Source organism: Tigriopus californicus, chromosome 11 (assembly GCF_007210705.1).
Source record: "Tigriopus californicus strain San Diego chromosome 11, Tcal_SD_v2.1, whole genome shotgun sequence".
Taxonomy (NCBI): domain Eukaryota; kingdom Metazoa; phylum Arthropoda; class Copepoda; order Harpacticoida; family Harpacticidae; genus Tigriopus; species Tigriopus californicus.
Window position 1 is genome coordinate 8,692,690 of NC_081450.1, and position 24,927 is coordinate 8,717,616.

A 24,927-nucleotide genomic window follows, 5' to 3' on the forward strand; every position below is an offset into this window, starting at 1 on the left:
TAAGAAATGAGTATTTCATATTTGCTTAACATGCAAACTTTCATTCGTTATTTTTGGATAGTATTTGTATTTATACTGTTTGATTGCTTATGGAGTTGTTAATTCTTGATGTAGAAGGAAATCAAGTTAAGCAAAAATGTTACTTTTAAAATCGAAGTCCGAAAGCCATGCTTTTCTTTATACGAGTGACGTACAATGGAATGGGAAATGATGATCCCCACAGTTTTGGTATGCAACATAACAAGTATACATTGTTCAACTTCTTGTTTCTTTGGGTGCTAATCACGCGTTATTGGTGCTTCATTCAGTTTGAAATAACACCTTCGATGGTTATCTTGTTTTAAGCTTGGACAATTGACTCGTTTGATTGTAATTTCAGTTTGAAAATTTTCGTTTACAACCACCTCATGAGCCCGATATTGACATCACCAAAATTCGATACTCCTTTGAGAGCTGATTTGAACATCTAATTCGTAGTTACTAATCAAAGCAAAGTATTGACTGTTTTACCATGTGTTTCATATAAGGACTAACATCATGCTCCTTACCATGCTGAAACGAGAAAAAAAAGCACTTTTCATTAAAGTAGATATATCCTAAGTTTGAAGGGGAGGAGAAAAAGTTCATTCTAGCCATGAGAGGGATCGCAGGTTCAAACATGTTGAAATAGTTTTTTGGCTTGTTTCGATCAATTAATGTATCCATTATTTAACATAGTTGAAAATCATTTAGGGCTTTGTTCGCTCTCGAGGCCTTAGTACCCATCAAAATTCAAAGCTTCATCAATCAGCCAAAAAGAATCAACGCAACGTAGTTTTTGCATAAGAGAGCTTGGACGTCCGAAAAGCACAAAATGACCTTATCTGAACGGCGATTTGATCAGTTACTGGATCACGAACGATTTGAATTTAAAATATTAGGAGTGGATGTTTCAGGTTCATGTTCATTGTTGTGACGTTGATTGTTTGGCTTGGATTAAGAATTTGGTCAATTGTTGAATAATTTGCACACGAGCTGCTCTTTTTGAACTTTGTTCCAAATCTTATTTAGTCTTTGGGCTGAGCCCATATGGGTGCAACTCAAAACACACTTTTGCCCTCGGAAGCATCAGACGCTGGAGAGAATGGAAAGGCGATGGATGGTGGCTATTTAAGATTTCTCATTTTTACAATTAGTGCGATCCGAACACAAGGGTGGATGTTAACCGAAATCTAATTTAGTGAAATGTTTCCCATCCATTTGAAATCGAGATGAGCCCCGAATCTGGTGCACCAATCTCCAGGGCGAGAAGCAAAGAGGGGAGGTGTGACATCACCCTTCGAGAATTGTGAACTCGGGCCAACTTTGTCGTGGAAAAAGTGGGACAGGACGAACTGGGTGAGTCATCGTCATCCTTCCTGGATCCACGAACAAACTGCAAAGCTTCAAGACTGACGGCGAACATTTAGGGGTTGGCGATGTACAGCACCATGTAGAACGTCGTATGTACGAGATATGCACGTACATACATACATACACACACTACTTGCTACCTACCTACTCACCAGAAGGCAAGAAAATAAGGAAGTGTGTTCCCCTTCCATCCATAGAGCACCTCATTCATGGACCCAATTGGCCCCGGCCTTTTGGTGGCTGGCTGGCTGGCTGGCTGCTTTCTTGGATAGTATGGACGTGTGTGCTCATTTTGAAAGTATTCTCCTTGAAGTTGTGCGAGTTTGAGCACTTCTCGGTTGGACTGAGGATTAGAGGAAGCAAGAAGCATCACTTTCCATTCAGTCTTGCCGAGGAGAGGAAGCATTTGGCGTGACTTCATTTCAGATGAAGTTGGACAACTTCCTCACCAAAGCCTTCAGTGGCAGGAAGGCCAAAGAATCCCGATTGATCACACCTGAGTCGGAATCTGAGCTCGAGAAAGTGTTCAATGGAACCAAAACTCAGGCAGATCACTCAGAGGGACAACAACCACAACATCATCGTCAGCAGCAGCAGCAGCAGCAACAGCAGCAGAAGAAATGTCCTGAAATCAATGGTGATGGATGCAGAATGGAAAATGGAACAACTTCATCCGGAGAAACGCCTGTCAAAAGTCGGAGCATATCCTTGGTTCAAATGCGAGGCTCCAAGTCTTTTGAGACGTCAGAACGGAAGACGAGTTTCTCGTATTTGAGCCTCCTCGAAAAGAATGGCGGAAACTTTCCACATCGAACGCAAGCCATCATGGAGAATAATCCCCCTTCCAGAAAGAATTCCTTGTCCGGGAGCTACGGCAACCTGTCCTCCTCTACCACAAAAGATCTCTCCCAAAGCATGGAATATCTTCACAACACGTCCAAGCGCAATTTTATGGCCAGAAGTAATCCCATTGGTCTGGCGGAACCATCAATTAAACGTGATGGCCACGCCGTGGGCAAAGATGGCTCATTTTACCGAAGTTCCGAGCACATCTTCACCAACTTGAGCTCTAATGGAAGAACNCCCATTGGTCTGGCGGAACCATCAATTAAACGTGATGGCCACGCCGTGGGCAAAGATGGCTCATTTTACCGAAGTTCCGAGCACATCTTCACCAAAAAGATCTCTCCCAAAGCATGGAATATCTTCACAACACGTCCAAGCGCAATTTTATGGCCAGAAGCAATCCCATTGGTCTGGCGGAACCATCAATTGCCGTGGGCAAAGATGGCTCATTTTACCGAAGTTCCGAGCACATCTTCACCAACTTGAGCTCTAATGGAAGAACAAGGGCCTCGAGCTCCACACCAGACCGAGACATGGGACCTGGAGGCCTGAAAGCCACGAAGCAAAGGCACTCGTCCTTGTCTAATTTAAGCGGCGGAGTGGGCATTCGCCCTGGAGCAGGACTAATCTCCACGGGAAAGAGGAATAACGTACACATGTTCATGCCGTTTGGCGAATCGTCCACCAAGGAGATTGGTTACAAAAAGACTTCCTCAAGTTCCAGCTCATCCACCACATACAAAAGCCACCAACAAACCAGGGCCACAACGTCGAACTTTCAAAATGCCACTAGTACCCCAAGTGAGAAATCCTCCAAGGCGGCGAAAGAGGCTTCGACAATCATCAAGAAAGGAATTGAGGAAATCGAATACCTGACGAAAGTGGCTGATCGGCAAGATGTCACAATAGTCCAAGCACGGTCCACTCAGTCTGCCAAGGCACCAGAGCCTCAGGAAATTCGAGTCACTTCCAATGGGGATCATCTTCTTCATGATGGTGAGAAGCGGGAAGAAATGAGCCCCAGCGTCAATGGCACATTTCAGGCGGTGGACATGATGCTCAAGAGCACTTTGATCGATGAACCCGTTCAATTCACAGTGAAACGTGCTCCTCGAGCTAGGTCATTGTCTCGTACGAATACGTTCCTTCCCGATCAGAGTGTGACCATTTCTTTGCCGGCCTCTCGACAAACCAGTCGAAATAGCAGCGTGGAACCTGAAGGGATCCAAAGGCAACGTCGTCAAAGAGAGCAACAACAACAACAACAACAGCAGGAGCAGCAGCAAAGTTTAACATCCGACCATCGGAGCTCAAGTGTGGAGATTTTCAATGGAACCTACGAGATGCGTGTTCCACATCCTGCATCCAGGCGAAAGCTCTCGGCCGAAATTAGCGAGATTAAATCCGAGGTATACTCGTTTACCGCTAGTGGTGACGGAAAGAGCCAGGGACAGAAATCCAACGACATCATCCCACCGTCCAATGAGTCAATGGCACAAGAAATGCCCAACGAGCTGACAATGACATCCTTGGCCAATGGCAAAAACGAGTCGTTCACAAATTCAGGGGCAAAACCCCCGTCATCCTCGAACCCAATGGCAGAAAAACGTGAGAGTGGCACAACGTCATCAGCCAAGAAGAGTGCCTCTATGAGGCAAGGAAATGATAAGCCCTCAGTCGAAAGCCACAACACCAACGGAGTGGGATCGGCCTTGAAAGGCTTGTCGACGGCTCTAGAAAATCTGCAAAACCAACAAAACGAACAAAAGTCCAAGTTGTTAGTCAACGGGACGAAGAAGCGGAATGGGAAATCTCGGAAGAGACACGGCAGTGGAGCCTCATCCTCGGAGATATCCGTCAGCGTCAATGTGAGCCTGAACTCCTCTCGGCGATCCTCGAGGCAAACCAGTCCAGACCGAGGCAGTGTGGGATCAGGCATCCGCAGTCGAAGGAACAGTATGGATCTGTTCTCGGCCGATTACGACATGAAGATGAAGAAGCAGAAGAAAGGAGGAGGATCGGTGGAATTGAGGCAAAAGTCCTCGAGCCACATCCAATATGACGATAACACGAAGCAGGATTTGAAGTTGTGTTCACGTTGTCATTCGTCGGATCACTCGGCTCAAGGTTGCACCGAATTTGATGACCTTCTGTGTCCCAGATGTCTCGAATGGGATCATTGGGAGGATACGTGCCCATTTAATGACCCCGAAGTGCCTGCTGCTCAATGCAACATCTGTGACAGCTTTGGCCATAAATCCACCATCCATGCAGTGACAGGGTTCCAGCAGCGACGAGTCATTGTCGATACCATGAGTTGGGAACCCTTCAACGGGTGGTTTTACGAGAGCGTCTTCAGATCGTGGTGGCAACTCAACGGCTGTGGGGGCGTGCCTTTGTATAAACTCTACCGACGTAAAACTGACTGGCGAACGGATGTCCAACCAATAATCGGCGAATGCAATGACGAGATGTCCGATTTTGGACGCTCGCTCGCTCGCCCGCAGCAACCCGACACGAAAAATTACTCCCTGAGCAAAACGGACAGTCTTGAGGAGCTCATGAAAACCGTGCGGGCTCCTAGGACCCGCAGACCACCCTCAGTATCGGATGATCCCGACAGTGGCCGATCGACGCCCGAGCACTTGAAGAAATATTCTGGCTCCACCGATCAGGAGGAGGCTAGTTCCGGGAGTGACAAGACCAAAAGGCTGCGCACGTTTTCAGAGACTCTCAAGATGTTGGACGATGATATTTTGGCCGAGCTAAATATTGACAAATGAGCCGAACAAGCCAGGAATTGGTACGCGATTGGTGGCGCTCGTTTCTAATGGTGTAACTTGGTGTCAAAGGCAAGCAGAGCGAGTGAGTTTTATTGTTATCAATTCAGTCGCACGGACAGAATCATATTGAATGCCCAGAGTACACGGGAGAAAATGTTATTGTGGAACAATATGCACGGTGGTGGCTCGACCGTTGGAATACTTTTAGAGCTCGATTCTAGCTAGCTGTAAGCTCTTGACAATGAAATGAGTAGGTAAGTAGCCACTTGATGCAATGGAAACTTTTGTCACACCTGACAAATACTGACATGAAATTTGGCACAAATACACACGTAAAATCACAGACTGTTGGAGGACATTGGTGAAGAAATTTTGTGGGTTTTTCATTTTGGAATAATGCTGATCTCGAGGTTGAGATTGATCATTTTGGCAAACATATATCACAATCAGTTCATTAATAAATAGTGGAGTATCGGGGTCAGGGTCTAGAGTCTGATCTTTCCCTTGTGCATTTCTGTTAGCAAATCGCACCGCTGTTCTTCGTCTTGGTGCTGTGCCGATTCGGTGTAGGCATCATCAAGCAGAAACTGATTGGAATCGCAGAGAGATTGATGTTCCATCAAAAGACCCTCTCGTTCAGCCTCATTCTCGTACTGCGATTCGTAGACCGGATTGCCAAAGCTATTGGGATTATGGCTCTCCAGGCGAAAGGAGGTCCCCTCACTGGCGGCGGCGCCGGCGCCGATGCCGACGCCGACGATGCCGTTTCCTCTGGCCCCCCCCCTTGCTCCGTTCATTGTTATGAGATCATCGTCCTCGTCCTCATTGGGAAGGAACATCTGATTCGAATACTCGACGTTATTGCCCACGAGTGTCTCGGCCATCCGTCGATGCTTGAATGCATTGCCAAGGTGGTGTCGTTTGTGGAAGGCAACCATGAGGCAGGCCACTAAACCACACAGAATCAGTATTCCTAGCATGAGTAGTATGGTCGAGGTGAAGGAGCGGATCTCCTCCGAATCCGTGGTATCAATGTGAGGGGGCTTGGCAGTGACCTCACGAGAGAGCCGAATATCGCATCTTGAGCCGGCAAAGCCGCTGGGACATTGGCAATGCACGCTAGACTCAGACGTCCACACACATTGACCGCCATTCCAACAATAGTTTAGGCAAAGATTCGGCTTTTCGCAAAAGGTGCCCGCTTGAGTTTTAGAACACACACACTCGGTGGTATTGGTGGTGGGGAAATGGCGACAAATGCCATGATTTTCACACTTGAACTCTAAATGACAAGGATTATGTAATGATCGAGCCTCGCAATTCAAGCCCGCAAATGAGTTAAGGCATTGACAGATCTCTTTCTCGCCTATGAGGACACACTTGCCTTGATTCTTGCAGAGGGTCTTTCGACAATGGGTCCGTTCACACCTGGGTCCGGTGGTGCCGGCCTTACAGACGCATTTGCATTTCCCGTCCACCGACGAATGAAGAGGTTGACCGCCATTCATACAGTAATGGTTGCACGTTAGCTTCTGACAGCGCTTCCCATAGAATTGGGGTAGACACCGACAATCGGCTTGTCCAAAGGCATTCATCACACAGCTCCCACCGTTGAGACATTTCAGTCGACATGCAGACTTAGAGTCCGCGCATCTGGGACCACTGAAGCCCTTGACACATTCGCACGATGGAGCCCCGCGAGAATTGAGGACACACAGGCCTCCATTTAGACAAGGCTCCACACCCAGACACTCCTGACACTGATGACCGGCAAAATTGGGTGCACATTGGCACTGAATCTGCTTCCGCTCATCGAGGACACAAGTACCGCCATTGTGGCAAGAGCACGTGGTGGGTCCAAATTGGCATCGCTCACCGGAAAATCCTTCTGGGCAGGCGCATTTTAACAAGGGACCGCCCCCTTCAGTGACATTTGACCCTTCAGGCTGACTCGGTATGCACATGCCTTGATTTTGACAATAACCCGAACAAATGTAATGCTGGCAAAATTGTCCGGTATAAAGTGGGTCGGTGCACTTGCATTCGGCTCGAATTCCATCGGGCGAGACACATTGCCCATTGTGGCAGTGGAGGTCTTGGCATGGATCTGGACGCGCTGCAGCATGGGATGTTTGTGGTTTACATGCGCCATTAATCATTGCATAGCCAACAGTGCACACGCAAGTAGGATTCAACCAGTTCTTGGTCCTGTTGAGCCCAATGGTGCAAACACTGAAATCTACATTTGAGCAGGGGTCGCCCGCACAAGGGTTCACCGGAATATGAGGGGCAATTTTGAACTGTTGCATGATTATGATATCTTTGACAAGAAAGGTTTCTTCGACGATCTTGATGGGCTCAGTTGGATGGAATTTTTTTACCTTGAAAACCCGATTATGCTTGTAAGTGGAATAGTACACGTAATCTTCGAACACGTCGATCCCGCTCGGTTTTCCTTCCTTTGGATGAAAGCTATAGATGGTCCGTCTGAGGCGGCCATCTGTTCCTGTCGATTCGATAGATCGCTTCTTTAAATCCGTCCAATACAATCTTTGGTTGGGGTAATCGATGGCAATACCCTGAGGCCACATCAAGTTGGTAGACACCAAAGTCTTCCTCTTAGAACCATCCAGTTGGATCTGCTCAATCCTGGGATTGGAACCGTGAATGGTTGCGAATAGAAACCCTGAATGAGGTTCCACTACTAGATCGCTGATTGTACCCGAAAACATCAAATCAAAGCGTGCTCGAGCACGTCGATCAATGTTGAAGAGGCCGATTCGATTGGAGAACTCACTTTCGATGAAGTACAGATTCATGCCCAGCCAATCAAAGGACAACCCCCGAGGGTTGGTTACGTTCCGAACCAAGGGGCCCACTGCTTGGGTATCAAAGGCCTCACGTTTCGCGTTCTTGCTACGCCGCATGGTGTGGTGATAAATGGCTTGTTCACGATGGCTGGACCAGAATATGGTAGTGGTCTCATTTCCCACGAATACTTCTAAGGAGTGAATTTTGCTCGAGCCCTCCGATCTCTCGGGACTGATTTCCACCATTTGACTTAAGGCATAGGGGTCCACATGTCGGATAACGTTCTCATTGGCCACCAAGAGTGTAGCATTTTCCCCCAGGGCCTTGCATGAACTCCTGGACGTGAGCTGGTAACCCTCTTCACAAGAGCAGTAAGCCGTTCCATTAATTCGTTTACTATTGATTCGAGCCCCGGCTTTGCCCGACTTAAATTTGACGTCGCATTGTTGAGCACAAGCCCCAAATTGACACGGAGGCGTGGCTAAACACTCTGTTTCGTCTGAATCGTCGCCACAGTGATTGATGCCATCACATTGGAACTTGGTGTCGATGCATCGATCATTGGCACAGTGGAACAGACCCGTTTCGCAGGTCCGTTGTCGGACTTGACACAAATCATCGGCCTCATCTGATCCATCCGGACAATTATTATCGGAGTTGCAAACCAGATTGTTCAGGATGCAAATGCTACTTTGGTGGCAGCGAAAGCGATTCGGCAGGCAAGCTTGTTGTTCACATCGATCCTGATCCTCGTCCCAGCCATTGGTGCAATCCTCTTTGCCATCGCAAAGCCACTCATGTCGAATGCAAGTGTTGGCCTCGTCGTGACAAGACACAGATCCTCGAGGACATGGATTAGTACAATTGGCTTCGTCTGAGCCATCGGAGCAATCACTTTCACCATCACATCGCCAAGCGTTCTCAATGCACAACGGGGGCTTCGAGCATTGGAATTCGTTTTCAGAGCACTCCGTGTGACAGAACAGCTCGTCGGACTTGTCTCGACAATCCACTCGACCATCACAATGCTTGGAGACGTGGATACACATCCCGTCGGAACACGACACCTCGTCAATGGAGCAGTTTCGATACCTATCCAAACAATCCATTTCGTCAGAATTGTCACCACAATCGTCATCATGATCGCAAACCCATCGCCCGGGAATGCACTTAAAGTTTTGGCATTGGAAATGAGACGCCTCGCATGAGTGCTGTTTCGGATCCTGGCAAGTCTCAGATTCATCCTCTTTGGTATCGCAATCCGCCTCACCGTCACACACCCAGTTCTGTGGGATGCATTGACCTGAGTGACACTTGAAGTGGGACGAAGGGCAAGTCCGATTGGGACAGTTCTCGGGCTCATCTAAAGAAAGCATAAAGTCCAGGCATTTGTTTTCGCTATCTTGTTATAATCTTAAATTCGTAATCGATATTGAGGCTGATTTGATCCCATCCTTACCAGTGTTGTCTCCGCAATCGTTGGATCCATCGCAAACCCAAACATTGGGCATACACTTCCCATTGCCGCATTTGAAGTGGTTACTGGGACATTCTGCCGGAATGCAATCCCGTTCGTCCTCTCCATTGGGACAATCCGACACATTGTTGCAATGAAGACTCGGAGGCAAACAAAATCCAGGAGTCGTGTCGTTGCCAGAACATTTGAACCATTCCGTGAGACATTCGTAGTCGTTGCAGCCCACCTCGTCGCTTTCATCGCCGCAATCGTCTCTCGAATCACCTAAAAAGAAAAAAATGTACAGCATTCATAAACTGACCCACGTGACGGGAACCGTGGCGAGGCGAGAAAATGGCTCACAAATTTTGGTGGGATGGATGCACACGTTGTTGTTGCACTGGAACTCGCCAGGACGACACACAAACTTGGGACATTCAGGTGGCTCGTCCGATCCATCGCCGCAATCGTCTTGCCCGTCACATCGCCACCAGAATGGGATACATTTGACGGTGTTTTCACAAACGAATTTGGACGAGGAACAATTGGATTTACACGAGAGACCATTGTCGTCCAGGACAAAGTTCTCCGGACAAGCACACACATTCTTAATGCCATTCAAACCTGGCGAGAGCAAGCATAGCGCCTCACAGCCCCCATTGTTCAGACACGGATTATAAGCCACATCTGGTTGTCTCAAGGGATGAAGGATCTGAAAACGGGATGAAAGGCTTTGTTCTTTCCATATTTGAAATAAATTGAAATTGTTCATGAGCTTTCGAGTGCTTCACTACCTTAACATCCATCGGTTTGTGATGTGGAGAAATCAATTTAGTCACAGTTCGGTTGAATGGGTTTTGCCCCAATTTAGAGGTTCGCAAGACGGATTTAGCCTCCCAATCCGTCCAATAGAGGTAATCTTCAAACATGGTGAGTGCGAAAATCTGATGAAGTCGAGCCCCAGGATTCGTCGTGTGGGACACGATCAATTGAATGTTTCGACCCTCGTAATCAGTTACGGAGATGTAATCCTTCTTGGCATCGCCAAAGTACAATCGCTTAGTGGTGTAGTCTAAGGTGACAGCGTTAGGCCAGCCCAAGTTGTCCGACACAATCACCCGGATATTGGACCCATCCATACCCGCCCGTCCAATGTGAGGTTCTGATCCCCAATCTGACCAAAACAGAAGTCCACTGTGAGGATCAACCGCCATCCCTCGAGGATCTCGTAGGCCAGAATCGATCAATACCTTGCGATGCTGGCCATCCAGATTAGCCACTTCGATGGTGTCGCTACCTTTATCGCACCAATACAGGTTGCGTCCCACCCAGTCGATGGCCAGTCCATCCGGATTACGGAGGGTGAGCAGAGGCAGAACCCGATCTTGGGTGGTATTGCTCGCGATGGGCTCGTCCCAATTGCAAAACTTCCGGATACTCGATCCCAGTGACGTGACATCGGACCAAAACAGACACTTGGTCTTCCAATCAAAATCCAAGGCCACGGTGTTGCTCTGGTTCTTGACGAGAATGGTGCTCTCTCCTTGGAGCGAGCTCATTTGAATGTAGTAGAGATTCGTGAAGATGAGCTTGGCCGGCTCGCTATTGTTGGCCTTGCACCTCAGTCCGTCGTCAAAGGGAACATATCCGGGCCTACACGCGCACTTGAACGAGCCAGGTGTGTTCAGACAAGTTTGAGAGCAGGCACGAAGCTCTTGACATTCATCGATATCTTCGCACAAACTCGGGTCAGTGTCGCGGACTTTGAAGCCTGGATTACACTGACATTCATAACCGATGAGTTTATCGTTGCAAATATGCTCACAAGTATAGGGGTTCTCGCACTCGTTCACGTTACAGCTCGTCTCGTCCGAATAATCGCCGCAATCGTTCCGTCCATCGCATAACAAGTCCCAGGAAATGCATGCTCCGTTGTCGCATCCGAATTCGTTGTTGATGTGGCAAGAGCTCCTTTGGAGCGACACATTGACGTGGTGTTCCAACGATTGGCACACAGTTACGTTTTCATCGGATCGATCGTTACAGTCGGCATGTCCATTGCAAAGATGAGCATGAGATGCACAACCCATCTGATCGTGACAGCGGAAGAAGTTCTTGGGACAATAGTTGTAGTCGCAGGTACGCGGCTCATCGGATTGATCGCCACAGTCGTTGTCGTGATCGCAATAGAATCTATTTGATATGCATCGGTTGTTCAGGCAACGATACTCGTCGTCACGGCAAACCAAGGAAGATGATTGTTGTTCACACATGACTGGATCTTCATCGTTTTGATCCCCAGCACTAAGATCACAATCCACGTTCTCGTTGCACAGCCAGAGCTTGGGGATGCAATTACCCGGAGAGCACTCGAATTCCAGGTCAGGATGGCAACCTTGGCCTTCCCGAGAGCAATCGGCCTCGTCGGACAGGTCACTACAATCCGGGGTTCGATCGCACACCCAACTGCGAGGAATACATTCCCCATTACCGCACTTGTAGTGATGCAGATCACAGGGACGTTTCAAGCAATTCTCCTCATCCGACGAGGTTCCCCCTTCCGAAAGATGGTCATGGCAATCGTTCTCTTTATCACACATCCATCCCAAGGGTACACATTTCCCATTGCGGCACTACATCGTGCTCTTGGGGCAAGTTTGGGGACCGAGTACCTTCGGCAATTGCTTGCTCAGCTCATTATGGCAATCCTCTTCATCACTATTGTCCCAGCAGTCGTTGGTTCCGTCACAAATCCATTCGGGCAGAATGCAGGCCGTCGTCTGATTGCATTGCGCCAATCGGGTCTGATCGGACACGGGAATCTGCGTTTCGGCATTCAGGTGCACGATCGAGCAATCCACTTTGGAACAGTTCTTTTCATCCGAGGCATCCTGGCAATAAGGCGTGCCGTCGCAGCGTTTTGTATTGGAAATGCAATGCCCAGAAGAGCACTTGAACATGTCCGAGTGGGGACAGGGACAGCCCAATTCATCGGAGAAGTCTCCGCAGTCGTTCTTTTGATCACAGTGCTTGGTCTTCGAGATACACCGATTATTAGCACATTGGAAGTAATTAGAGCGACACTGGCGAATGGCGCAATACCTCAGGTCCTCATCCGAGCCACTCAAACAATGATTGACACCATCACACGTCAAGTTGTAAGGAATGCAGATGGGCGACCCATCCAAAGCACCTTGAGCGCATCGAAACGCGTCGAGATCATCACAATGCTGCTTTTGCGAGGCGCATCGCTTCCGCTCAGGATCAATGGGATATCGGTGAGGAAAACAGGCACAGGACACCTCTCGTTGATCATCGAGAGTGCATAAATCCTCGCAACCGCCATTCAAGACCATGCAACCATCAGATTGGCACACCAAGGCTGACGAATTGGTTCCGACTGCCGAGAGCGCCATCGGGCGAGGAATGTTCTTCTTCAACAGGGTCAGATCCTCTCCAGTGTGTTTATTCACTCTGGCCACGGCATGAAGCTGCCAGTCGCTAAAGAACAGATATTCCCCTTGAACGGCTAATGAAAACGGATGACTGGGCTTGGAATGGGTTAAGGTCACTCTGTGTAGAGACCCGATATCTACTTTCTCTAGTTTGTCGAGACGAGCATCGGCCCAATAGAACTTGCGTGCCTCCGAGTCGACCACTACTGCGTTGGGCATTTGAATTTGGGTGGAAATGATGGTCTCCAATCCAAAGCCAGATCGCCATACCCGCTGGATCACGGGGCGTTCAGGGTTCCAATTGGTGAAGTAGATTTGCTCTTGACACCGATCCACATCAATCCCTCGGGGTCGATCGAGTGACCCGAGCATGACGATGCGCCGAGGGCGTTGTTGTTCTAGATCGAGATCGATTCTCGCCTGATTAATCGAGTTATCCGACTTTGAGGTCCAGAACAGGATCCCTCGATGCTCATCGAAAGCCAACCCTTCTACCGACCCTTGGTCTGCAATGAGAACTCGATGATCAGACCCGTCGAATTTCACCGTGTTGATCGAGCCTCGTTTCATGTCCGAGTAGAAGATGCGTTTATTAGGGGGATCACTCGCCAAACCAATGACGTTGTTCATGATCTCACTCCCACTGATCGGGGCCAATGGTGGATTTTTGTCCTTGGTGTTGTGAATGTGCACACTCTGAATACTTGACACTTTCGAAAATAGCAAGAAATCCTGATAATCTTCACAGGTGCGATTATTGGAAGACACCTTTCCGTATTGGCACGCACACTTGACGTTGTCGCCGTTGTAGAGACAAATATCCTCACAACCGCCGTTGTTTAGTTGGCATGGGTTTCGCCCCACCTCACAATTGGGACAATAGATGGCAATGTCGTGGAGGTAAAGAGAATCGCCCAATTGATCATAGAGCCGATCAACCTCGTCATGATCCGTATCGACCCTGATCTTGGAGATGCTTCCACCCTTGAAATTCGAATCCAGCCAGAGGAGATGGTCATCATGGAATACTAAACTGACGGGCGATTCAAGGAACCGACTCAGTCTATGAAGGATAGAATTTCGAATGGTGCCATCATAACGCACCGAGACGAGGACACCCAATTCGGGGTCGCACCAGAACAATCGCTCATGTTTGGGACTTAAAGTCAGCCCGGTGGGTCTCTTCAGATCCATCTGCACGATCACCCTCCGATTGGACCCATCTAGGCCTGCTCTTCGAATTGTTGGTTGGGGCCCAAGTTCCGTCCAAAACATGTAGCCGGCCGAGGGGTCTAACGCGATGGCGTAGACTTCATCCAAGCCTTCAGAAATCACGACATAGCGCTTGGAGCCTTTGAAATCGCATAATTCGATCACGTTCAGCTTGTCGTCAGTCCAGTAAATGTGGCTAGCGACAGGATCGATGGCTAATTGTCGCGGTGAGTGGAGCTGTCTCAGGACTCGGGTCAAGTTGTTTCCATTTCTGGCCATGGAATAGATAGCCCCCTCCGTGTTGTCGATCCAGAAGATGGTTTCGTGGCCAGGCAAGGCGGCAACACTCGTCGGATAGATGGTTTTGGGTAATGGTGGAAGGAAGAGTAAGCCGTCATGAGGCTGGGAATAAATGGTCTTGCCGGAGAGGCCGTCTCGCGACGTATGAATGAGTAGATTTGAGGGGGTGGCCAAGCAATTGGTCTTATTGAACAGCTCATATCCTAAGGCGCAACCACACACCACAGAACTAGTTCCTTTGGCCAAACACAATTGTTGGCAGCCTCCGTTATCTTTCGAGCAACCGTTCAAACCCGCTTGAGAGTCCGGATTGTAGATCATGAGAGACCGGAACTGTTGTGAGGTGTTCAACATGACTTGGAAATTGTTGCTGGCATTCAAGTCGATTCGCACTAAGCTATGATGACCGGGCATTGAGGAATTGGCGAAGTACAAGAAGTTCTCAAACACGGCTAATGCCGTCAATTTGGAGCCGGGCGCGGAATAAATGGCGTCGATTTTTTCCACCTTAATTCTATATTGGTAGATGGTGCTTTCCTTGGCGTTGATCCAGAAGAGCGTGTGCCGGCGCTCATTATAGCATAGATTCGAGATGAGCAAGGATTGACCACCGCTCCCATCATCGGCACCACTTTCACCCAGGTCGTCCAGGTCGTCTTTGATGAAGCTGCGTAACTCTTCCACTTCACTTCCGTCCATTTTACTCGTCTTCAAACTCTCTTTCACGCCGTTGTCATCGTTCCAAAACATGACCCCCAATTTTGGAATCGTGACAATCCCACGAATCGATCCCGGGTTTTCGTGGATCAGCACGCTCAGGAATTCTCCGTTCGCGTTGGCCACAAAGATGTTGCTCATGATTTCGTCATTAAATTCGGACGTACGATTTTTCTTGGGCAAAGCCAATTGGGAGGCAAACACGATGTTTCCCGTGTTCCAATCGCAACTGAAGGCATGCGTCCGAATGAGAGCGCGGTCGAGGATTGTCTTGGTCCAAGTGCCGTTCAAAGTGGCAGATTTCAATTCGGACTCATTGCCGTTGGAGTTAAGCCATAGAATTAGATTGGATTTGGCATGATACTGCAGGTTGTTTGGTAGGGCCACACTGGACAATGGAATGGGTGGAATGGCGTGGCGTTCGAAATGGTCGAGATCAATCCCGATGATGTCATTAGTTCGGGCAATAACGAATACACGCTCGTTGTCCACACATGTTCGGTTATCGACCTTCGATAAGGTCATCAGATGAGGGCAGGCACAAACGAAGCCCCGCTCTTTTTCCAACAGGCACAAGTGAGAGCATTTTCCGTTCGTGTTTTGACAATGCAAAAGACTCAAGTCCACGTTGGTCGAGGAATGGCGCGAAGGATGCATCACATGAAGGTCATAGGGCTTGCCAACAACTCTTTCGATGACTCGTACGTCCGACCCGTTCCACTTGTTGGCGCGAATGACCGCTTCCGCTCGCCAGTCCGTCCAATACACGTAAGACTCGTACAAGCTGATGGCGAACGGGTGTGAAAGATAGGCTTGGCCATGAAGAATAAGATGATGATCTTTTCCCTCGTAAGTAATAGTATGGATGGAATCCGATGAAGCGTCAACCCAATAAATTCGTCTCATTTCACGGTCCAATGTCAAGTCGTTGGGCAAAGCTCCGGTGCCGCCAAAATTTACGGCAAATACGACCTTGCGTGTGGTTTGATCGCCGGACATACTGCATGATTCAATTCGAGGGGCGCGACTGTCCCAATCAGCCCAGAATAATAGCGCTTCTATTGGGTCCAAGACCAGCGACCTCGGGGACTCAATTCCGCCCGAAATCAACGTTCTTCGGTAGGATCCATTCAGTTTGGCCACTTCAATTTGATCCATGTGGCTCTCAATCCAATACAAATTCTGTCCAACCCAATCTACAGCCATGCCCTCAATGCGAGTGAGACCATTCTCGACGATTGTCTGAACATTCGACAGCGAATTCCCGATGATCGTACCGCGGTAGATCCTGTTTTCCGAAACATCCGCCCAAAACACAAACCGTTGATCACCTTCGAAATGGAAATCCAACGAGATGGTGTTCTTTAAACTGGTCACCAAAGGCCGACTTATGCCCGTTCTCAAACTGATGCCTCGGATCTCAGATCTCGAGCTGAAAATGATCATAGGCACACTGGGATCCTTGGATTTGCAAGAGAATCCGTCACTTTCCAACGCATAACCATCTCGGCAAAAGCACTTGTGTCTCCGAGATGATATGGCCAAGCACCCTTGGGAACACGTACCCCATTCATCACACGGATGCTCATCTGTGCATTGAGTGCGGTTTTGGGTCGACAGGTGAAGACCCTCGGGGCAGTGACATCGAAGACCATCGGGAGAGTTCTGGCACAAATCCGAGCACAAGTGACCACGTTGGGAGCACAACTGTTCAGAACAGAATAGCCCTTCGTCCGTTCCATCCAAGCAATCAATCTTTCCATCACACAATCGAGTCACATCCAAACAGACGCTCACGTTGTGGCCGTGAACGCGATCTTGACAGGAGAATGCCGGGAAATCACAAATCTCCTTGTGAGTGGTCAAGCAATGAGCCTCGTCTGAACCATCGGGACAATCCACATCCCCATCGCACCAATAAGACAAAGGCAAGCATTTCGTTTTGGAGGCACAAGCTCGCTCCAGGGTTGGGCTGCAAGTGAGCTCGAAATCTGTACACTGCTCTGGCAATTCGTCGTCACCGTTCTCACAATCCGAAGCTCCGTCGCACACAAACACTTTGGGGATGCACTCGCCACTCCCACACAGGAACTTGTCTTTGGGGCAAGGGCGATTTTTGTGAATGCCCTTGCAGCTGGCTTCATCGGAGCCGTCGCTGCAATCTTTCTTCCCATTGCACACGGCCGTCAACCCTCTCACAATCCGAAGCTCCGTCACACACAAACACTTTGGGGATGCACTCGCCACTCCCACACAGGAACTTGTCTTTGGGGCAAGGGCGATTTTTGTGAATGCCCTTGCAGTTGGCTTCATCGGAGCCGTCGCTGCAATCTTTCTTCCCATTGCACACGGCCGTCAACCCTAAGCACTTCTGATCCACATCGCAATAGAACTGCTTGGTATCTTGACAGAAATGCTCACATTCCCGCTCATCGCTGCCATCAAGACAATCATCTTCGCCATCGCAGAGGTAATCCAGCGGAATGCACTTCCGCAAGGAATGGCAAGAGAATTCAGTGAGATCACAAGTAGGTCGGGGACAATCATCGGGTTCGTCAGATCGATCGCCAGGGCCACAATCCAGCTCCAGATCGCAGACAAAGGACTTTTCAATGCATGATCCCGAAACCTAAAAGGCGAGTGTGCGTGAGTGATGATGTGGGAAGTAAGAATTGATGAATCAAAAGTGCGAACGCCAACTTACTTGACATTGGAAGTAAAACTCAGTGTCGCACCTATTGGCTGCGAGGCAGTTTAGCGAGTCCTCGTCAGATTCGTCGCGGCAGTCGAACTTTTCATCACACACTTGATCGTGTGCTATGCATTTCGTCCGATCGCAATGGAATTGGTTGATAGCGCACGTGACATTGGCACAAGTCACTTTGGGGTCTTCATCTTCTCCGGTGGCGCAATCTGGGTTCCCATTGCATCTGAAAAACAATGGTAAAGGATTTGTGAGATCATTTTTTTCAGGATAGCTGCTGACGAAGTCTTACAAAAGAGCGATGTCCACGCAACGTCCGTCTGCACATTGAAATCCATTCTCGCCACAAAATGAGTCTGACGACGCAGTCATTTGGTCTTCGTTCTTGATGCAATCTGAACTTGAAGAATGACTAGAGCAATAGCAACCTCGTCCATCATTGGGAGTGATCAGACATAATTCAGAGCAAGCGTCACATCCGCTATCCGGGGTGGTTTCTTTACTCGCACTGGGTTGATTTCTGGGATCGTATAATTTGAGACCAAAAACCTGCAGCCTCAATTTGAGTTGACCAGAGATGGATTTTCGAGTTCGATTCCACCTCGTCACAACACCTTGGTCGATTTCGGACCACATCAAGTCATCGTCCAACACAGCAAGACCTTGGAGGCCATTTATCGTCTTGGCAGACCCGTGATGTTGAATTGGAGAACTCAAATCATTCAAATCGACGCTTGATATCCTTCTTAGTGAGAGGTCGGTCCAAAACAAGCGGTTATTTATAAAATCAATGGTCAGATCACCTGGCCATTTGATGCCTTTGGCTGGTAGCACCTCAATATGAGTGCCATCCATCCATGCGGAGTAAATGAATCCCGGATTGTCGTCGATATCTATCAAAGATACAGGTGTGGTGCTCCAGAATATGAGGCCCAACTTGGGATATAGTGCAATGGAATCGGCAAGACCATTATTGGGGAAATTGGCCAATTTTCTCGTGTGCTGAGCGTCCGAGATCTGAGTGGCAAAAAGAGCTTTGGTCCGGGAGCTCGACCAATACACATTCCCACCAATCCAATCCACAGCCAAAGCTGTCACACCAACTTGACCTTAAACCAGAAATGCCAAACATGATGGTCCAATACAACCAACACCGTACATCAGCTAAATATCTCATACCTGGATCAAGAAAAACGGTGCGTTCTCCGGTATCAATTTTCTGTTGATAGATGACGTCAGACTCTTGATCAGTCACAAAAAGCAGTCTATCTCGGATTAAAACATCGAAGGGCCCTGGCTTTTTCAATCCGGTGACCGGTATAATCACGTCATTACTGTGATTAAATTCTCCCAAGCCGATGGCTCGAATCATATTGGGTCGTCTTTGGTTGAAAAGAAGGAACTGATCCAATTCCTTCAATTGACACTTCCCATCACCAGTGAGAGAAAAGCCATCTTGGCAAAGACATTCGTAATGCGGTTCCACCGAAGTCGGAACACAAATCTACGAAAAGAAAGCAGAGTGGAGATGATAAAAACCGAGCTACGGAAGCCTGAAGAGTTTTGAAAGTGACGTACATGTTGGCAAATTTCGGGGATGTCGCAAGCCAAGCTTCTATTGTACGATTGGATTTGCCTATGGCTGATCTTTAATGAAAAGGGTCGCCGAAGTCCTTGAACAAGCGTGTTTTGATTTTTGGGGTGAAATTTGTGGATCCTTTTGATCGAATTGTCTCTCCAACTGGAGACAAACACGTTATTTTCGAAAATGGCCACAGCGTAGAGATTTTGCATAGGATGTCCTCGCCAAAGGGTTTCACGCTGGGAACCGTCGTAGTTGGCACTCTCGATGCAATCCATATAGGTATCCACCCAATAGATTCGCTGGCGTGGCAAGTCTACACTAATTCCGTAAGGATATACGATCTTGGACTTAATGATGGATTTCCGGGAACCTCCATTGAGGGAAACGCTCTCGATTGAAGCCGGACTTCGGCCCCATACGGAAATGAAAGCTAAGTTTTGTCCCGGGTCCAGTGCAATCCCTCTGGGTTTGCTCAAGGCTCCAGAGATGATGACTTTGCAAACAAAGTGGTGATGGTCGATTCGTAAATGGCACAACAGGACCATTTCGTTGTCTTCATCCAAGAAATACCAATTGTTACTGGTCCAGTCAATGACAAATTGTGAGATGGACTCCATGCCGAAAGCACCAAGATCAGGTAGAGCCCAAGAATCTTCGTCTATATGGTTCATATGGGCACATTTGAGGCTCGATTGACGAGATTCGGCCGCACTAGCCCCACTGGCATTGGAAGGGGAATGACTCATCCAACAAACGGATTGATTTCGATGGATCACATCCAGAGTCAGAGTCTCTTCCAAGGTTCCGGGATTAGTTTTGGCTATAGCCGATCCATTGAGGAAGACAGATTCAATATTGGCGGTGTTGGCGATGAACAGAATGGGCGGAGCAGAAGGCGGCCAATTGATGGCTCGACAAAAGTGACCTTTGTCCAGATTGTATCCTTTCACGCAATCACATTGGAAGGAGTTGGGCCGGTTCTGACACAACTGGTCGCACTGGCCTTTGATCTGGAGTTCAATGGCAGCAAGAAATTAGTTAGAACTGGTCCGCAAAGTGGCACAGAGGGGAAGGAAATGACCATCTTACCTGGCACTCATCCACATCCAGACATTTATGTGGCAATTTGGGATTGGTTCGAGACCCGGGGGGACAATAGCAGCGGGGTCCTTTCCAAGTAATGGCACAACCATGAGAGCAGTCCGACTTCCGGCAAGATTGTTTAAGTTTGCACTGTGGGCCCTCATCCGACTTATCAGGACAATCCAAAGCCCCGTTACAAAACAAGGGCAGATCCAAGCATGTCACATTATCCTAAAAAATGAAGAGGACGTTGTGAAGGTACAGGGTTTGGGAAAAGATGGCACACAATGTATATCTTACCCGACAAGGGAACATGTTGGGTCTACATTGCACGCTACGCTGACATAGCAGCGGGTCTTCATCCGACAAATCCGGTGTGCCGCTTGAGTCAGTGCCGCAATCATCCTCGCTGTCGCAAGTCCATCTACAATTCAAAGCCAAATACATGAGACACCCATTTTGAGCATCATCAGTCTTTTGACCACTTACTCCACGGGGATGCATTTCTGGCTGATAGCACAGGAGAATTGTCCCGCACGACAAGGAATGTTCCGCGGACAATCCGCGGGCTCGTCACTCCCATCGAAGCAGTCGGGCGCGAAATCGCAAATGCGCGACACGGGCACACACTTGATCCCATCGTGACAAGCAAACTGCGAGGGCCCGCATGACAAAGGATGGGCGGGGAGCTCCAACCCACCGGCGGGTCTGAGATATTGACTCAAGAGCGCACCCACCACGATCAGTTTGACGTGAACGGTTCCCATGGTGAGACTGATCAGATCCGCATGGGACCGTGGTTCCGCATGAAGCCAATTCTACCAGGGTTCAAGATCATTCAAAGTTTGAGCAATGGGCAAGTTTAACGCCTTCACGCAACGGGAAATAGAGAAAAGCAGCCAGAATCATGGCACACCAACCAGCTGGATGACTGGGCGAGTCGGGCTTGGGGTTAAACGGTCCCGGCAGGCCCTGTCTTTTTTTAGTAAAGGATGTCCCTCCTGGGTCCCTAGTTCTGGTGAGAGTTGTTCCTCGTTCCTGGATCACCCCCCCCACCCCCCAAAGCGAGATCTTGAGGAATGGTAGTGGCGGGCGGGCAGGCAGACAGACAGACAGACCATACCAGGGGTCACCATACCATGGCAACAAACCGGCACGCACGCCGCTCATTTGTTCCATTATGGAACCATCCGCCCAGACGTGAAAAAAGGGGGGTCAAGAAAGAGGGGAAAAAGGCAGAGCGAAAAAGAGGAAGAGGAAAAAGAGAGAAGAATAAAAGCCCAGAGAAAGGCCATCCACCCAGCCACAGTTGAGATCCTGACTTCTTTCACATTGCTTGTTCTTCCCGGGGGAATGTTACTCGAACCCGCCTGGGCTTTTCAGGGGCGCTCTTTGGGGGAGTTGGGTTCTAAAAAGTGGGACGGTGGGCAGGCTGGGAACATACCACGTGAACTGGTCGGTTTTTCCCGATGGGAGTCTTTCATCCCGCCCTCCCCTTCCCCACTGAGAAAAATGCTTTCCGGCCACCCCCATCCACCCGTCTGCCCATCTTAAGAGTGGTATCGTTGGTCCCGGCCTCTGGACTTGGTTCGAGGTCCAACCACAATACGTGAGCCCCAGGTTTTGCCCTCCAGCCTCATGAATCGCGGTGTGTATTACAGTGGGACATGGCCCACTTTATCCGGGTCCCCCTCACCCCCTTCACCCCGCAACCCCTACCGGCTCTTAATGATTCGGTGAACTTCCTTATTCCTGAACGGGTTCATGCTGGGTTGTGGCGGTTGATTCGGTTTTCCAATCCCATTTTTTCGATTGATCATGCTCAATCTGGGCCGGTAAATTATTGATGAATGGATCCATCCATCCAAATCTACATACATACCACATAGGCCCCACGCCCAATAGCTCGCTCACCTGCAGAGTCGCTTCGCTTGGGAGGAACTGGCCGGATGGACGCTGGCAGAAATAAACGGTCTGTCTGTCCGAGGGCTAATGCCCGCGCCGGGGATGGGATGCCACGAGTTGGCCAAAGGTCAAGGGATCGCCGCCGGGCACGATTTAAAAAGATTCAAACACCTGTAGCGGGCTTAGCTCTCTTTGAGCAGATTAGTAGTACGGTCCAGCACTAATCGCGCAATCGATGGCCACTTCATTCAACAAGTGGATGGGTTTGTTTTGATCTTGGATGTTCGATCCATCTCATGACTCCTCCTCCTCCTTGCCTATTTGTCTATTTGCCTCCTTGCTCTTCTTTCTTGTTTTCGTTCGACTAACAGTAGTCGCTTGGTGTCCCTACTCTTTCCTGGGTTCCCTCCAAGATTGATTGGCACGGCAGACAGAGTTGCGAATCTTCCGAGCTTCACAGGTCTCAGAATGAGCCAGTGCTCAGTATCGATCTAGGGGCCATACCAGCTGGGGGGCTGGGGGGCTGGGGTAGCGGCTGGGCTAAAACCAAAGCCGGGGCAGGCTCAATCTGGTCCATCGTCGGTCTAGACGAAGGAAGACCTTCGAAATTAACTCGTTAGCTTGGAGCACACATCTAACAATTCAACCCTCCTCACTCTTCCGAATATGCTTTGTTGATGGCCAATGGGGGACCAACCCGGAGGATCCAGGCGGTCCCCAACCCTCCCCGACGTTGGGCTACGAATAAATTTCTAGCGACACTGACTGGCCTCTCTCAAAGAGAAAGAGATGGCTCTCCAGCATATCGAGGAACTCTTCCCCAAATTCACACAACCATCCAAATTACAATTACCAAATTACCAGACTCGAAAAGTGCCTTTTGGCGTCCAAAGACATAGAGATAAACGGAAATGCAAAAAACTTGATGAATATGTCAACATATTGGTTAAAAAAAAAAATGTGAATGGGTATGAAAAATTGTGATAAGAGCAAAAAATGTTAAAAGATCCTTTTATTGCTTGGCTTATAACAACATTTGCCAATATATCCCTTAAATGTTCTTATTTTCGGGTCATCATGGACAATTTCGAGTTTTCCAACAATCAATTCTCCTCCCAAAATAAAACAGGAGCCAGGCAAAACTTGAATATATTTCTACGTTCAAAAATGTGACATTGGGCCCCTTTTTTGGATTGATATAAGTATTATGGCATGTAACTGTTTGTCTTCTGGAGCCTGGTGAGACTACTTTTGTAAGCTAAATGATTTTGATTCTGGATTGGACAAGGATAAAGTCATGGCTGGACAAAGACTGAAGCAGGGAAAACTGTCAACTCTTACCACAAGTAAATAAAATAATTTTTCCTACACTTGAGGTGGCTCTGTTTGTCAAAAAAAAAACAAATTGTGATATGCTTATCATTCAACAAGGACGGCAACAAAAAAACCGCTTCAAAATCCTAAGCTTTCTAATAGGTTTTAACTTCTCTTTTTGAGGTTTTTCATTAAATTTCAGGTGATGTTAATGACATGTAACAATTACCGGCCTCCCGAAAAAAGCTACCCAAAACATAAAACGAGAGCAGGAAAAAACAACGATAAAAAATTCAAGATTTCAAAGTACTAATGAAGTTTTAATGCATCCCAACCACTAATTACAGAACGGATAGCCTCACATCATCCGCAAAAAGCCGCAATAACGAGCCATCGATGTATCCATGTCATTCACAATAATAAAACACAGGCATCCCTAATATTCTTCACCAGCAAATTGGGACATCCCACATCCACCCTATAGCCCAGACTTGGCCCCATGCGACTTCTTTCTGTTCCAAAAGGTCAAGTCACCCATTGCTTGGAAGAATATCACTTAGTACCAGCCATGTCTAGAATGCGGCAGAAAGGAATTTATATCAGAAGATGACTTCAAAACCGCATATTTGTTATGGACGAAGCTGATGATAATATAAAGTATTGAGGAAGAGGGTGATTACGTGGAAAACTGTCAATAAATAAGTTTCCGTATCCGCTTTTTCGATTATTTCGATATTCCGATTTTAGAATGGGCACACCTCGTATACATGGTGTTAAAATAGATCAGCAATAAACTGCTCACCAAAAGGTAGCTTGTTTGAGGTGAACAAGCCAAGAACGCTATGAGCGACTGTTTAGCGCAAGCAGAGTTTGGTTCCAGAGTACGAGTTTGATAAAGGGCTTGTCAAGTGAACGCGTTCATGAACAACTGACGTTATTCCATGGAGAAAAAAAAGACAACATGCCCAGCCAAAACCACAGTGTGCAAACAATGAATTTTGACATTATTTCTTTACCTGTTTGTCTAAATACCATTGCGGCATTGAGCCAATTTGATAGTGAGTTCACCGAATTACTCCAAGCATGTTTAATTTGTTGGGTTTTGTACCACAGCTCACTCGAAATCACTTGATTATTGAAAATTCAGTGGGGGGATAGTGCGACTTGACTGTGATGTTTGTCTTAATTCTGCCTCCCTAAAATACCCAAAATCGGGATGCCGGACCACATTTTTCCTTAAATTTCCTTTACTTGACAGACTTTATAATTAGTACTCGGAAAAATTGATCTTTTTGGAGGACAAATGATTGCTAAAATGTTTTTTTGAAAGCATAAGATATTTTTTTACAGCAAAAAAGTCTCCC

The 24,927-nt window shown here is 48.1% G+C and overlaps 2 protein-coding genes across 2 annotated transcripts; one reads left to right on the forward strand and one right to left on the reverse strand.

Annotated features, from left to right (window-relative positions):
- The first annotated feature begins 2,575 nt into the window (after nucleotides 1-2,575).
- LOC131890973 (putative uncharacterized protein DDB_G0277255) lies at nucleotides 2,576-5,502 on the forward strand. Its single transcript, XM_059240435.1, has one exon. It carries the CDS (start codon nucleotides 2,589-2,591, stop codon nucleotides 5,019-5,021), a length of 2,433 nt encoding a protein of 810 aa, XP_059096418.1. The 5' UTR covers nucleotides 2,576-2,588; the 3' UTR covers nucleotides 5,022-5,502.
- Nucleotides 5,092-21,111, reverse strand: LOC131890752 (low-density lipoprotein receptor-related protein 1B-like). Its single transcript, XM_059240162.1, is given in 12 exon segments — nucleotides 5,092-9,195; nucleotides 9,292-9,573; nucleotides 9,652-10,000; nucleotides 10,083-17,172; nucleotides 17,174-17,601; nucleotides 17,677-17,902; nucleotides 17,969-18,785; nucleotides 18,856-19,038; nucleotides 19,104-20,271; nucleotides 20,351-20,575; nucleotides 20,645-20,768; nucleotides 20,834-21,111. Coding segments are annotated over 12 exon segments (14,859 nt in total). The 3' UTR covers nucleotides 5,092-5,506.
- Between the last annotated feature and the right edge of the window lie 3,816 nt (nucleotides 21,112-24,927).